Raw genomic sequence first — 15,073 nt, forward strand, 5'->3', positions numbered from 1 at the left:
GTGAGACAAAACCGCGACTCGTCAGTGAAGAGCACTTTTTGCCAGTCCTGTCTGGTCCAGCGACTGTGGGTTTGTGCCCATAGGTGACGTTGTTGCCAGTGATGTCTGGTGAGGACCTGCTTTACAACAGTCCTACAAGCCCTCAGTCCAGCCTCTCTCAGCCTATTGCGGACAGTCTGAGCACTGATGGAGGGATTGTGCGTTTCTGGTGTAACTCGGGCAGTTGTTGTTGCCATCCTGTACCTGTCCCGCAGGTGTGATGTTCGGATGTACCGATCCTGTGCAGGTGTTGTTACACGTGGTCTGGGTCTGCCACTGCGAGGACGATCAGCTGTCCATCTTGTCTCCCTGTAGTGCAGTCTTAGGCCTCTCACAGTACAGACATTGCCATTTATTGCCCTGGCCACATCTGCAGTCCTCATGCCTCCTTGCAGCATGCCTAAGGCACATTAACGCAGAAGAGCAGGGACCCTGGGCATCTTTCTTTTTGAGTTTTTCAGAGTCAGTAGAAAGGGCTCTTTAGTGTCCTAAGTTTTCATAACTGTGACCTTAATTGCCTACCGTCTGTAAGCTGTTAGTGTCTTAAAGGCCGTTCCACAGGTGCATGTTCATTAATTGTTTATGGTTCATTGAACAAGCATGGGAAACTGTGTTTAAACCCTTTACAATGAAGATCTGTGAAGTTATTTATATTTTTACGAATTATCTTTGAAAGAAAGGGTCCTGAAAAAGGGACGTTTCTTTTTTTGCTGAGTTTAGATACACTGCCGTACCTCCGCAGCTCTAGAGTGGGGTTACACTGTGCTCTGCAAGTGGCTTAAACTTGGCTTCTTTATAACAGAGAGAGACTGTGTTTTATGTGGAAAGTTAGTATAAATGTAGGTCTACTGCTACGTCTGTCTTTTTATGCTTTATTCGAGCTACAGTTGAAAAAAGGTCATCATAAATTTCAGAATGAGAATTAACCTTTTTTCCCTGCAGGTTCTTAAGAGTGGCTTTTGGGTGTTTCCTGTTTTACAGAAGTTTTTTGTTCAAACCACATGATGCTTTTATTTCTTTGTCCTCACCTCTCACACCATAGCACGGTTTCTGTTAGCCATCGTTGGCCTCTCAGCCATCGCAGGACAATCAAATCAATTATTTTGTAGTCAAATAACTCTTGACTTAGTCTGAATTACTTAGTTTTCTGATTATAAAATCGTCCAATTCTGCTCAATACTCCAGACCTATTGTCCCTCCCAGTAGAACCACCTGCGTTCAGTTGGACATCCTCCATAGACACATGGAGGTCAGTCTAACTCCTCAGCTTCACAACCACCATACCCTCCACACATACACGGCCATCCTAACCATATTTCCTCCTGGTCTGCACATGTGAGAAGAACACACTTGTGTATATTACAATACACATGGTTTGTTACTAATTATAAACTGGGTGGTTCGAGCCCTGAATGCTGATTGGCTAACAGCCTTGGTATATCAGTCTGTATACCACGGGTATGACAAAACATTTATTTTTACTGCTCTAATTAGGTTGGCCCAGTCACGGACCAGGATGTCTTGCTCCCAGGCAGACTAAATAACTTTTTTGCCCGCTTTGAGGACAATACAGTGCCACTGACACGGCCTGCAACGAAAACATGCGGACTCTCCTTCACTGCAGCCGAGGTGAGTAAAACATTTAAACGTGTTAACCCTCGCAAGGCTGCAGGCCCAGACGGCATCCCCAGCCGTGCCCTCAGAGCATGCGCAGACCAGCTGGCCGGTGTGTTCACGGACATATTCAATCAATCCCTATACCAGTCTGCTGTTCCCACATGCATCAAGAGGGCCACCATTGTTCCTGTTCCCAAGAAAGCTAAGGTAACTGAGCTAAACGACTACCGCCCCGTAGCACTCACTTCCGTCATCATGAAGTGCTTTGAGAGACTAGTCAAGGACCATATCACCTCCACCCTACCTGACACCCTAGACCCACTTAAATTTGCTTACCGCCCAAATAGGTCCACAGACGATGCAATCTCAACCACACTGCACACTGCCCTAACCCATCTGGACAAGAGGAATACCTATGTGAGAATGCTGTTCATCGACTACAGCTCGGCATTCAACACCATAGTACCCTCCAAGCTCGTCATCAAGCTCGAGACCCTGGGTCTCGACCCCGCCCTGTGCAACTGGGTACTGGACTTCTTGACGGGCCGCCCCCAGGTGGTGAGGGTAGGCAACAACATTTCCACCCCGCTGATCCTCAACACAGGGGCCCCACAAGGGTGCGTTCTGAGCCCTCTCCTGTACTCCCTGTTCAACCACGACTGCGTGGCCACGCACGCCTCCAACTCAATCATCAAGTTTGCGGACGACACAACAGTGGTAGGCTTGATTACCAACAACGACGAGACGGCCTACAGGGAGGAGGTGAGGGCCCTCGGAGTGTGGTGTCAGGAAAATAACCTCACACTCAACGTCAACAAAACTAAGGAGATGATTGTGGACTTCAGGAAACAGCAGAGGGAACACCCCCTATCCACATCGATGGAACAGTAGTGGAGAGGGTAGTAAGTTTTAAGTTCCTCGGCATACACATCACAGACAAACTGAATTGGTCCACTCACACAGACAGCATCGTGAAGAAGGCGCAGCAGCGCCTCTTCAACCTCAGGAGGCTGAAGAAATTCGGCTTGTCACCAAAAGCACTCACAAACTTCTACAGATGCACAATCGAGAACATCCTGGCGGGCTGTATCACCGCCTGGTACGGCAACTGCTCCGCCAACAACCGTAAGGCTCTCCAGAGGGTAGTGAGGTCTGCACAACGCATCACCGGGGGCAAACTACCTGCCCTCCAGGACACCTACACCACCCGATGTTACAGGAAGGCCATAAAGATCATCAAGGACAACAACCACCCGAGCCACTGCCTGTTCACCCCGCTATCATCCAGAAGGCGAGGTCAGTACAGGTGCATCAAAGCTGGGACTGAGAGACTGAAAAACAGCTTCTATCTCAAGGCCATCAGACTGTTAAACAGCCACCACTAACATTGAGTGGCTGCTGCCAACACACTGACTCAACTCCAGCCACTTTAATAATGGGAATTGATGGGAAATGATGTAAAATATATCACTAGCCACTTTAAACAATGCTACCTAATATAATGTTTACATACCCTACATTATTCATCTCATATGTATACGTATATACTGTACTCTATATCATCTACTGCATCCTTATGTAATACATGTATCACTAGCCACTTTAACTTTGCCACTTTGTTTACATACTCATCTATGTATATACTGTACTCGATACCATCTACTGTATCTTGCCTAAGCTGCTCTGTACCATCACTCATTCATATATCTTTATGTACATATTCTTTATCCCCTTACACTGTGTATAAGACAGTAGTTTTTTTTTGGAATTGTTAGTTAGATTACTTGTTGGATTATTACTGCATTGTCGGAACTAGAAGCACAAGCATTTCGCTACACTCGCATTAACATCTGCTAACCATGTGTATGTGACAAATAAAATTGGATTTGATTTGGATTTGGATTTGGTAAGCAGTTTATAATAGCAATAAGGCACCTCGGGGGTTTGTTATATATGGCCAGTATACCACAGCTAATGGTTGTATCCAGGCACTCTACGTTGCATCGTGAATAAGAACAGCCCTTAGCCGTGGAATGTATATTGGCCATATACCACACCCCCTCAGGCATTATTGCTTAATTATATCCTGTATCTAATTTTTGTCATACATGTGATTTGTATGATGCTCTATGTCGTACATATGTCTCTTAATTAATTATATATTTTTATTTAACGGTTGTATAACTAGGCAAGTCAGTTAAGAACAAATTCAAATTTTCAATGACAGCCTACCCCTGCCCAACCCTAACCTAACCTGGACAACGCTGGGCCAATCGTGCGCCGCCCTATGGGACTCCCAATCACAGCCGGTTGTGATACAGCCTGGAATCGAACCAGGGTCTGTAGTGACGCCTCTAGCACTGAGATGAGGTGCCTTAGACCGCTGCGCGGAAGCCCAATTAGGCCAGATATTTTATACTGTATATTACTGTAAATATTTATTATGGTAAAATAATGATTTGTACCCACAATGGTTAGGTTATTTTGTGTAGACACACTGCAAGGCCCCACATCCAATAATTTCTACATCCATTTCAGAGAAGGAATGATCTTTATTTATTTTATCTGTGGTGTATGTATTGTGGGATGTTTGTCACACCAGTAAAAGTGTATACTTAACCTAAGTTGCCTATACAGCATATGGGAAAATACATGCATAGCCACTGTCATTTTAAGTACAAATGTAATTAATGTTCAAGATACTAACATGATCTCTGTTTACAAAAAATAAGCACCTCTCACCCACCGTTTGACATGGTAGACATTTCATCCTGTTTGAAGACCCTAGATCTCTGAACATTGATTTGTTGGAGTGGGAAGTTCTCCTAGAGACAGAGAAAGAGAATGGGGGCTAGAGAAAGAATGAAGGCAAGAGAGAGGAGGAACAAGGAAGAGAGAGAGAGGAGGCACTGACAAGAGCCAGGGCAGAACCATAACTCAGGACCCTAATGAGTGCTGTGTGTGAGAAAGCAGAGGGCTACAGTACCGGTATGTATGTATGCCCTGGGATGTTGTCCTTTACCTCACCCATTCATTTACATACTGTACTGTACAGCCACGCTGCCCTGACACACATACACACACACTGACATATGACATACACACAAATGATCTCACTTGACAGATAACTAACTAACCCAGTCACTGTTCATGGTTTGATGCCATTTAGGTGGGTGTAGTTGTTAATGTTTAATAATGTCGTTGATCGCTTGATTGGTTTTTAATAATAATAATTTGGTGGGTGCTTATTTGTCCTATTACACAAATGTACAACTGTGAATTGGAAATGTGTTTTATGCATATCCCACCTCTCCCCTCGGTGAGTGGGGTCATGGCCAGGATTTTCCATTATCTGCGACGACCCTGGAGCAATTAGGGTTAAGCGCCTTGCTCAAGGGCACATCGAAAGACATTTCACCTTATCGGGCTAGAGGATTCGAACTAGCGACCTTTTGGTGACTGGCCCAACAATAGAAATATAATTTATATTTCTGTGGGCCCAACGCTCTAACCTGCTAGGCTACCTGCCGCCCGTAATGATTGATGTGAGCCTATGTGTCTTAGATCACCAATGACAAGTAAGTGCTAGTGGAGGATAGACGGAAGTTAAATTCAGACTGAATCCAAGATAGCCAAGGTAATAACCATCAACATTATTATTACCAGTGCAATACATCCGCAAAGGTACTCTGTTGACTGTTTATTTGTTTTACATAACGCTAAGCAACAATGGGAGGCATTCAAATATTTATTTCATCATGTTTGTGAGAAGAAAATATTCAAAGAAGTTATATCGAGAAAAAAAATGTAATAATGAAGAGATAATGTGGGTCTGCTAGGTAATAGACCACCATATTGTTCTGTTATTACCCATTCCTACTTGTCAAGGTCAGACAGGCCGGGCTGAATGTTACCCAGTCGTCCCTGCTTCAGTTCAGCTCAGCTTGACTTCACAATGTGGCTCCTCGCCCGCCCCACTCGGGCTGTTTTACATTTGCAGTCTTGTAAGGATTTTTCCAACGCAGTCATTTGGGGCTGGGATTTGTGCGGAGCTCTGTGTTCTGCACTAGCGTTGGCTTAACAATGATTCCTTAAGCTCCCATCTGGTTGGCCAGGGACCTTCTCTGAAGTCTCACTTCAACAGGCGGGAACGCTGCTTCGGAACGGACCGCAGGTTTGGAGCCAAAGTGCTAAGCGATTACTGCCCTATTGTGGTTCAAAGACTTGGGTTACCGCTAACTAAGGGCCGTTTGGCTTCATGCTTAGTAGTGTCACGCTAGCTTACAATATGGCTAGCAGAGGAGTATGGTTGAAGATGAGATCTAGAACTACACACACTTAAGCTCTGCTCAAATGGACTGCATGGGTGGGCTTGTTGTGTAGTTTACCTGCAGCCCATGTTTACAAGTTCAACAGATTTCTAACTGGCAAAGTATCTCAATACAAGCAGAGATGGCAAAATTAAATGAAGGCTTTACTCAAAGTTTCAACAAATCACTTGGCCTGTTACTTCAATCTCTTTACACATACACATCCATGTCCCACTCACTCGTTTGCTGATAATAATATGATCAAGTTTTGCATTTAAATGTTTTTCTTAGAAACCTTAATCAATTCATTACTGGTACTTGTCCATCTTTACCATAAACACACTACTTCAAAGGCATAATGGATATTTTTCACTTTGCTGAACACATCTCCTTTTGGCAGTTTGACATTGAACGTTTTAGATTATTTTTTAAAGCCATTATATGGCAAGCTTTTGCATAATTCTATAGAGGGGTTCTTCCTCTGGAATACTCATTATCATCATCACAGGCACAATGCTCCTCCAGTCAGGACAACATGGATCTGAAGGCGCAGATCTTTTAGGCAGATGTAGGCTTCTATTGGAGTTTGGTCACTCTGATCTGCTTCTCCTCGTGCTAAACTACTATGGCTTCATCATGGTCATTATAGCTGTATTTCAACATAATCTAATTTCAGATGCCTCACAGGCAGTTCAAAGTTGGCTGGCTGGCTGATTCTGAACTGACCGGATGGGTGGACATCGCCGCTGCCTCAGGAGCCACACAGCACTCCCTAGCCCTAGCTATCATTCCAGTGGGCCCCTACACTGCTCTGCCCCATCTGGTACTGGTAGGACGGGTCCCGGATGGATGGGGGGGTGCTCTGTGTTGGGAAGGCCGAGAACTCCCTGTGAGACCGGAGAGGAGACCCAGGCCCAGGCTTCCTGTGGTACAGAGGAGGATGGACCACCGGCCTGCTACCCCTGGAACCAGGAACCGGTGGAGAGGAAGACGAGATGGAGGACGACGAGGGGATGGTGGCCAGGCCTCGCTGTGCTGTGGCTGGACTGTAAATTCCAATGTCGGACTGGGGGCGAGGGGGTCCGGTGGGGGTGTGGTGGGGCACCACGGAGGTGGCGGTGGCAGTACTGGTGAAGTGAGCAGTGAAGGGCTGGTAGGGGACAGCCTCCACTGTCTGCACACTGTACCGCGGGTAAGGCTGCACCGACGCCCACATGTTGCAGTTCAGAGAGGGGGGAGCCAGGTCGTCAGCACCCCCAGCCCCGTGCCCGTTCTCTCCCTCCATCCCTCCGTACATACAGGCCTCCCTGGAGCTTATGGCCTCACCGCAATAGGGGTGGGACAGCAGTGGAGGCTCGTAGGTGGGAGGAGAGCAGAAGTAGTGTTCCTCTGAGACTGCTGGAAGTGCTGTGTCCAAATATGGCCGTTTACAACCCAGTTCCAAGTGCCTGGTGTTATCTGTAAAGAAATTAAGATTAAATCATCATCACTGAGTGAAAAAACTCTATGTATCAACCTCGTGACCTATGATGCTTCTTTATACTGTTTGGAACTGTGTACCAAGCCATTTATATTGTGTGATATTGATGTGTAGCACCAAAAGATGTGTTGGAAGACAACAAAGATTTCTGAAAGACTAATGAGGACTGCCCATTTTCTGTGATTGACAGGTGTGGAGATGTTCAGGTAGGCCTGTAGCTAACCCACCTCTGTGTTTGAAGCAGTGGTAGAGCAGGCTGGGCTCTCGGCTTGGAGGGAAGGAATTGGAGATGTGTTCCTGGTGGTCTGAGTTCCCCAGGGGCACCCCACCCTCGTACTGGTAGTGGGAGAGCACCTGGGGGTGCCCCGACAGGTGCACCCCAGCTCCCAGCTTCCCCGTCCGGTGACCATGTGAGGAGAGGAGCCTCTGGCGAACCATGTTCTTAGAAATCACTGGGTAGTCTTTTCTACGGAGAGGAAGAAGGGAAAACAAGAACAGAAGGTGTTAGTGGTAGTGTTGGGGAAGCTACTCTGAAAATATAGTTTATCAAGCTACCAGTTACTTCATACTGGAAGAAGTTAACCTAGATAAAAGCTACCCTTAAGAAAAATATAGCTTACTTAACTAAATTTACTTAGAAAAAGTGGTTAATTACATCCAAACTACTTCTAAATCTAAAATGTCAGACTACAAATTGCAAGAGCAGTTCACTCTGGAGCCAGCTGTTAACACAATGTGTAATTTAGCCTATTAAAAACAAAAAGTGAGAATTATGCTCACAAAAAGTGAGAATTAAGCAGGTCTGATGTAAAATATTTTATTAAAGTAAATTCTTGCCTACTTCACCGATATTTTATTTTTGTTAAAGTTTGTCTGTAGTTCCAGTAGTTAGCTTCACCACTACATGGTAAAACACTACCAAGATTTGAATTTACTTCAACTACGACCAAGCTACTGCAAAATGTAATTAAATCACTAGTTGAACTAAATATAGTTCACCACTTCCCAATACTTGCGTTACAGATTCTACTTAGCAGAGAGAGAGTGCTGTATTAAAGGAAGCAAGCACAGATAAAGGAAGAAATGGAACAAGTTCCAAAGGGAACAAATAGTTCCAAGGAATGATGTACTGTCCCAAAATAATAATTGTTTCTATGATAAAGTAAGTATTCCATATACTTTTTATTGAGTGGCACATTCCCATAAACATACAGAACATACCCCTGGAGTCTGGAGACATGCAGGTCCCCTTCGTCGCTGCCACGGAAACCCTTGGCAAACGGGTTGTTCTCGATCTTCAGCTGAGTTATCTGAGAAGACAGCAACATATCTTGTCACTGCACTTGAGACTCATCATGAAATGTGCAGCTAGGTTCAGTCAAAAATAGTCTTTCTATAATTCGGAACATTTCTACTGCAGATAGTGTTTTGAAGACATGCTCTCGTATTACTGACATTAGAAACGTGTCAGACTGTGTGTGCAGCAGACGTTGAACATCAGATAGCAGGTGGCACACATAACATGGGTGGCACACATACTGTACCTTATGGTTCTGGTAGGAGGTGACAGAGATGAAGGCTGTCTCGTGAAACACGTGAGTGCAGTAGGCTGTGTTCTTAGACCCAAAGGCGTTGTTCTCGTCGGCCTTGACGATGTGGAGCCGAGGCTGGTACTTGTGCATCGAGTTCAGGATGATCTATCAGGGGGAAAGATGGAAAGTACAGGGTCAGACGAAAGACAGCTGAGTCGATCACAGCACACAGTCCTCTTAGTGGCACCAGTGAATGACCAGACACCACCACAGGTTTAAGACTGTTTAAGATGTTTTTATTTCTTTTTTAAGGTTAGTTGTTCCTCCTTTAAATGAATGGTTGTCCCTGGCCTAGATGTTAAATTCCATGTGATGTAATTGTATTGACTTGAATAGACTCATAGTGTGAATGGGGTGCTTAAGATGCTCAGGTTTTCCATGGCTAGCCTTTTTAGCAGGTAGGCCTATTTTAATACTATTGGAGTCAGCATTAGTGGCCATACAATGCCCAACTTTGTCCATACAATGTGGAAATGTGTCAATATAATGTAGTTCAATGTGTTGATACTGAAAAGTGGGCACCCCTTTGTCACACTTGAGTTGCAACTGTATAGTGCATCAATCAGCACGTGTGGAGCGTGCTCAATGTTTGGGTTGGGGGGGGGGGGCTAGGTAAGCACATCGGCACCAGTCTGCTCAGAGTAGCCCAGTAGCCTAGCCACGTGCTCACTAGAGTGTCAGCAGGGTTGGAGCAAGGGTTATCTCCAGCGCAGCTCTGTCAGGGCCGATGAGCATCAAGCTCTCCCCCACTCCCACCTCCCCTCCTCTCCTACATTCTAGACTCACGGCCCAGTAGTACAAGGGCATTAACAGGCGAGCCCCTCCAGGAGGCTACCACAGAGAGGGGTTAAGACTATCAAGCACAGGCGGGCCGGTTCACCATAATTGGGGAGGATGGGCTCATAGTAATGGATGGAACAGTATAAATTGAATGGTATCGAACACATCGCTACAAATCACTTAAGCTATAGACTTATATCTCCCTCTCTAACTTTAAGCATCAGCTGTCAGAACAGTTTACCGATCACAGCCAATCTGTAAAAAGCACATCCAACTACCTCATCCCCATATTGTTATTTATCTTTTTGCTCTTTTGCACCCCAGTATCTCCTTGCACATCATCATCTGCACGTCTATCACTCCAATGTTAATGCTAATTTGTAATTATTTCGCCTCTATGGCCTATTTATTTCCTTACCTCCCTAATCTTCTACATTTGCACACACTGTACATAGATTTTTCTATTGTGTTACTGACTGTACGTTTGTTTATATGTAACTCTGTGTTGTTGTTTTTGTCGCACTGCTTTGCTTTATCTTGGCCAGGTCACAGTTGTAAATGAGAACTTGTTCTCAACTGGCCTACCTGGTAAAATAAAGGTGAAATAAAAAATGGTTTCCATGTGTTTGATACCATTCCATTCACTCCATTCCCGCCATTACTATGAGCCGTCCTCCCCTCAGCAGCCTCCTGTGCTATCAGGGCACAGGCAGCCGGGGTCATAGTTGCACCCTGAACAGCCCAATGCTCACATGCCTTTGCACCCTTTTGCTGAGGCAAGGTTCAGACAGAGATAAACAATTGGTTCATTGGCTGCCTAGAGACCTGAGGCAGAAAACAGATAGAGATAAGCTACTGGTTGGTTGACTGGAGACTCTCTGGTGATGACCTTTGTCTAGTCTGCTAGTCTGGCCAGTGTCTGTCTGAAGGGAGTGCAGGAAGGAGTCTGACTCTCTCTGTGATGTCTGGTTGCATTGAGCAGGACAAGCCTTCCTTGGATCAATCCAGAACCAAATCATACATTCTCTCTTTTATCTTGTGGGTGAAAATGCCAGCCCCAGACAGTCTGCTAACTGGTTTTTAAACCAAGACACTCAGTGACAGCTGGGAAGTGACTGCATTTCAGGAGTGATTCCTTGGACCATCTCTTGGTCAACAGTAGCATGGGTCAGTGGGAGCCCAGATCCCAGATCAGTGATAGTGTTTTTAGCAGGTCAGCAGCAAAGGGAAGGGAAGGGCAGGGCAGCGTTTGTGGGGGATGGTCAGAAAGGGGAAGGTCTGTCATAGATATGAGACCCCTGGGTTGAATCAAGCTGACGGCCATCCTGCTCTGGACTGGACTAGCAGCCATGCTGACCCACATACTTGCACACACAGTCATGCAGACCGCATACTCTCACATATATAAACACACTTGAAAAGACACACTCTCAAATGCACAAACAACAGAGTCTGTCATTGACTGTCATTAGCTCACTTCACAGGCTGTTTTATTTTGGCTGTGGGTCAGTTAAGAGCAGTGGTGTCAAACTAATTTTGTCACCGGGGGCCGCATTCAGTCTTCAATGAGGTCCGGAGGGCTGCATTGAAAATATTTTCAATGCTCCCTGACTGTCTAACTTTAATTTCAGTGATTATTAGCGAGCTGGATTTAACCCCCCATGGGCCGTATGCTTGACACCCCTGGTTTAGTGGGTCAGGTGGGTGGTGGATCCAGTGCTATGCAGGGCAGGGAGGAGAGGCTCTCTGGCTCCCCTGCTGGCATGGGCTGTTCTATGGCCATCAGCAGGGCTTAGCTAGACCTGGCCCCTCTCTCTCTCTGTCCTCATTACTCGCCCTTATCACTATCCAGGCGGTGGACTCAACCTGACAGCGGGCCCCGCCGCTGATCCCAGAGGTTATGAACCTAATGAGTTCTCCTTCTGACGGGATGGCTTTGGACAAGCCTGCTCAGAGTTCCTCTGGGCAGCACTGCTGCCGCCGTCACAGCAAGACACTCACTTTCTCTCTCTTTCCCTCTCTGTCACTCCCTCCACTTCACTCCCTCTTTCACCCTCTGTTCCTTTTCCACTCCGGCCATCTTTTCTCGACTCCTTCCCCCTCTCTCCTCTCTCCCTCTTTCCCTCTCCTCTCTCCCTCGCTTTCCATAAAGACAGCTTCATGACTCAGTCTTGTTAAAAAACGCTCTATCCTGCTGTTGTTTTAACGACGGTCTGTTGAAGTCTCATCCACTGTGTAGATTTTACTAAATGAGCCGTATCCAGTCACCTCTCTTGTTTTACATGGCCAAGAGAAGTGAGAAGCTATATTGTGTGAAATGACCCAGTGCCTTCCTGGGATGTGACCTACATTGTGAGGCCGCAGTAGCTAACCATCCCCCTCGCTCTCGCTCTCGCTCTCACTCTCTCTCTATTCCTTTAGTTAATTGAGCTTAAAGATTATAGACGTTGTTGACATTATTCAGAGCAGTCAAGCTGTTGATCAGTTGCATCAGCAGGGTCAAGTGATGTGACAAGCAGAGCACTTCGCTCTATGACAAAGAACTAAGTGGCTTTAAGGGCCAAGTGTGGTCACATGGCCAAAGTACCTGTTGTTGTTGGGCAATTGTCCAGCATATACCCATAGTTTAGTTGTGTACTGTTACAGTTGAAGTCATAAGTTTACATACACTTAGGTTGGAGTCATTTAAACCATGTTTTCAACCATTCCACAAATGTCTTGTTAACCAACTATAGTTTTGGCAAGTCGGTTAGGACATCTACTTTGTGCATGACACAGGTCATTTTTTCCAACAATTGTTTACAGACACTAAGTTAAGCTAGCTAGCTTCTGTCCTCCTCTGGGTAAATTGACTTCAATACAAAACTTAAGAGGCTCGTGGTTCTCACCTCCTTACACAGTAATTAGGACAACTTCCGGAGGACGTCCTCCAACCTATCAGAGCTCTTGCAGCATGAATTGACATGTTGTCCACCCAATCAAAGGATCAGAGAATGAATCTATTACTGATTCATACGCTACAGCTAGCTAGCACTGCAGTGCAGTGCATAAAATGTGGTGATTAATTTCCTCAAAGAGAAAGACGATAGTTGAACAGTTTTGAACAAATTAATTTCTTCCAAAATTGAGAAGCGAGAGAGAGAGCTATATTTGGTTGTATTTTTTAAATTTTATTTCACTTAGCTAGCAAATGCAGCTAGCTAGTTTAGGCTACTCAAACAGAGAGGGATGCTATGTCAGCTAGCTGGCTATGGCTATCCAACACTGGAACTCTTCCAAGTCAAGGTAAGCTTTTGGTTTTATTAATTTATTGCCACCGGGGTCCGCCGGTGTAACTGTTAAACTACTTTCTTACTGTACACTGGGTTTACTAAAGCATTAGTTCTTGTAGTTCTAGTTGACTATGACGTGGCAATGATGTTGGCTGTGTGTAGTGGTTTAGCGGTCATGAAATGAAGGTTTTTTCGTCTGGTGTCAGACAGCTGATGTGCTGTGCACTGAAGTCCACAAGCGAAGGGAAAAGGTGTATCACGTGTGCTCACGTGTGCTATGAAAGTGAACTGTTAGCGTGTTACCAGGGGTCTATTCATTGCACCGATTCTGTTTAAAAAGGTTTCTTAAATGGAAGCAAACGGAATGAAACAGTGATAAACATACCTGAATTTGTCCAACAGAAACTCTCATTTGCAACTGTTGGACTAATGATTACACTAGATCAGCTAGATGAAGGCAAGGCAGTATTGAATGTGTCACTGTCTGTCACCTTGATTACTCAAATTTCTCTCAACCTGTGCACCTACGTCATGAAGGGTACAGGGAAAATTTGAGTATCATGTAGTAGCCTAAACCTATCACTGTTACATTGAACTGGGTGAATGGAATATGAATGACAGTCATCCAATATGCTATAATAGAAATAAGGCTGTGCTCATAAAAAAAATATATATAATCCTCCCTCATCTTAAATGGCACCGACAGCCACTGATTTGAGTGAATGTTAGCCAGTGTGCTGGGATGCTGTAGATAGGTAAACTGAGGGTCACTCACATGCCCAAAGGGGTCCAGGTGGTTGTTGGTGAGTTTTAGCTTCTGAAAGGACACCAGCTGCCTCATCCAGTGGGCTCCTGTAGCTGGGGAGTCTGGGTGGACATAGAGCCTCCCTGGCATGGCCGGCTCCGCCTTGCCTGCCACCATCCTGAGTAGAAAAAGGAGGAGAAGAGAGAAGAACGAGAGTGGGAAGGTGAGAGGGAGATGAAGAGACAAATTAAGGTGCAACATCATCATCCTCATAAAGACCCCTTGGCTAGCAGCAACCAATGGTCATTACTCTGCCAAGATGACTCAGCCATTGCGGTAATCCTGCAGCCATATACAACCCAGCAGCCCTGTGATCTACCAAACCATATTGTCACAGCATGGCCAAATCTTCCAGCAGCCACACGACTCCATTCAGGCTCACTGATAGGCCACTGAGACTTAAGGATCCCTTTTTATACTAAACACATGTAGCTACAGTCAGTAATCATAAAAAATTACAGCCGTTTCAGCCCTCACTCCATGGGGCTATAGGAACCATTCTCTCAGGCTGGAGGTGCTGGTGGTTGTTTCAACCGTAACATCAATGCTAATTACGCTCCTCCAAGGTGTCGCTGAGAGAATCCAGAACACCACACTGGCAAACGCTTGGATTCCATGCCCTCCCAGGCCATCCCACAAAGATCTGGAACAAATGGCCGTAAAAAAAAAAAATGGCTGGTGGAGAAAGCAAAGCATGGTGGTGCATTTTATGGAGGCTTTGTCTAAGTCTCAAATGGTACCCTATTCCCTACATAGTGCACTACTTCTGACTATGGGCCCTGCGATTAGGGTTTTCTTGGCATGACTAGGGTTCTGGTTTCAGTACACCCTACCCTGGATATGGTTGTTTTGTCATTTGCATGGCCGGCAGTGCTAATGATTGATGCCGCTCCGGTGGGCAGTGGCAGGTGCAGGCTGTGGTGGCATCACTAGTCATGGCTAGAGGAATACAGATTATGTCAAATTGACTTCAAAAGTAGATTTGGTTTTGCATTTTAGCTAACCCTAACCTAATTCTCCTAACCTGCTAAGTTAATTATCCTAACCTGCTGCGTAAATTGCAGCCAGGCGCTCCTTTTCACAAGAGCAATGATTAAATTGACAGAAACCTGTCGGTTTTCCTCCTTATTCAACCACAACAGACTCAATGTTACGAAAAGTCAATTCTTTCTGATCAA

General features: G+C 45.4%; 1 protein-coding gene across 2 annotated transcripts in view; it reads right to left on the reverse strand.

The window, feature by feature from the left end:
* Nucleotides 1-5,391: 5,391 nt before the first annotated feature.
* The window catches only part of LOC112267017 (T-box transcription factor TBX4), a 31,777-nt gene continuing 22,095 nt past the window's right edge, over nt 5,392-15,073 (reverse strand). For both annotated transcript variants that reach the window (XM_042297356.1, XM_024445018.2), the window contains exons 5-9: nt 13,866-14,013; nt 8,991-9,143; nt 8,668-8,756; nt 7,674-7,912; nt 5,392-7,424 (exon numbers count right to left, since the gene is read on the reverse strand). In XM_042297356.1, coding sequence (XP_042153290.1) covers nt 6,745-7,424; nt 7,674-7,912; nt 8,668-8,756; nt 8,991-9,143; nt 13,866-14,013 — 1,309 coding nt within the window. In that variant the 3' untranslated portion in view covers nt 5,392-6,744. The remainder of the gene's footprint in view (nt 7,425-7,673; nt 7,913-8,667; nt 8,757-8,990; nt 9,144-13,865; nt 14,014-15,073) is intronic.

This window comes from Oncorhynchus tshawytscha, linkage group LG14 (assembly GCF_018296145.1).
Source record: "Oncorhynchus tshawytscha isolate Ot180627B linkage group LG14, Otsh_v2.0, whole genome shotgun sequence".
Classification (NCBI taxonomy): Eukaryota; Metazoa; Chordata; class Actinopteri; order Salmoniformes; family Salmonidae; genus Oncorhynchus; species Oncorhynchus tshawytscha.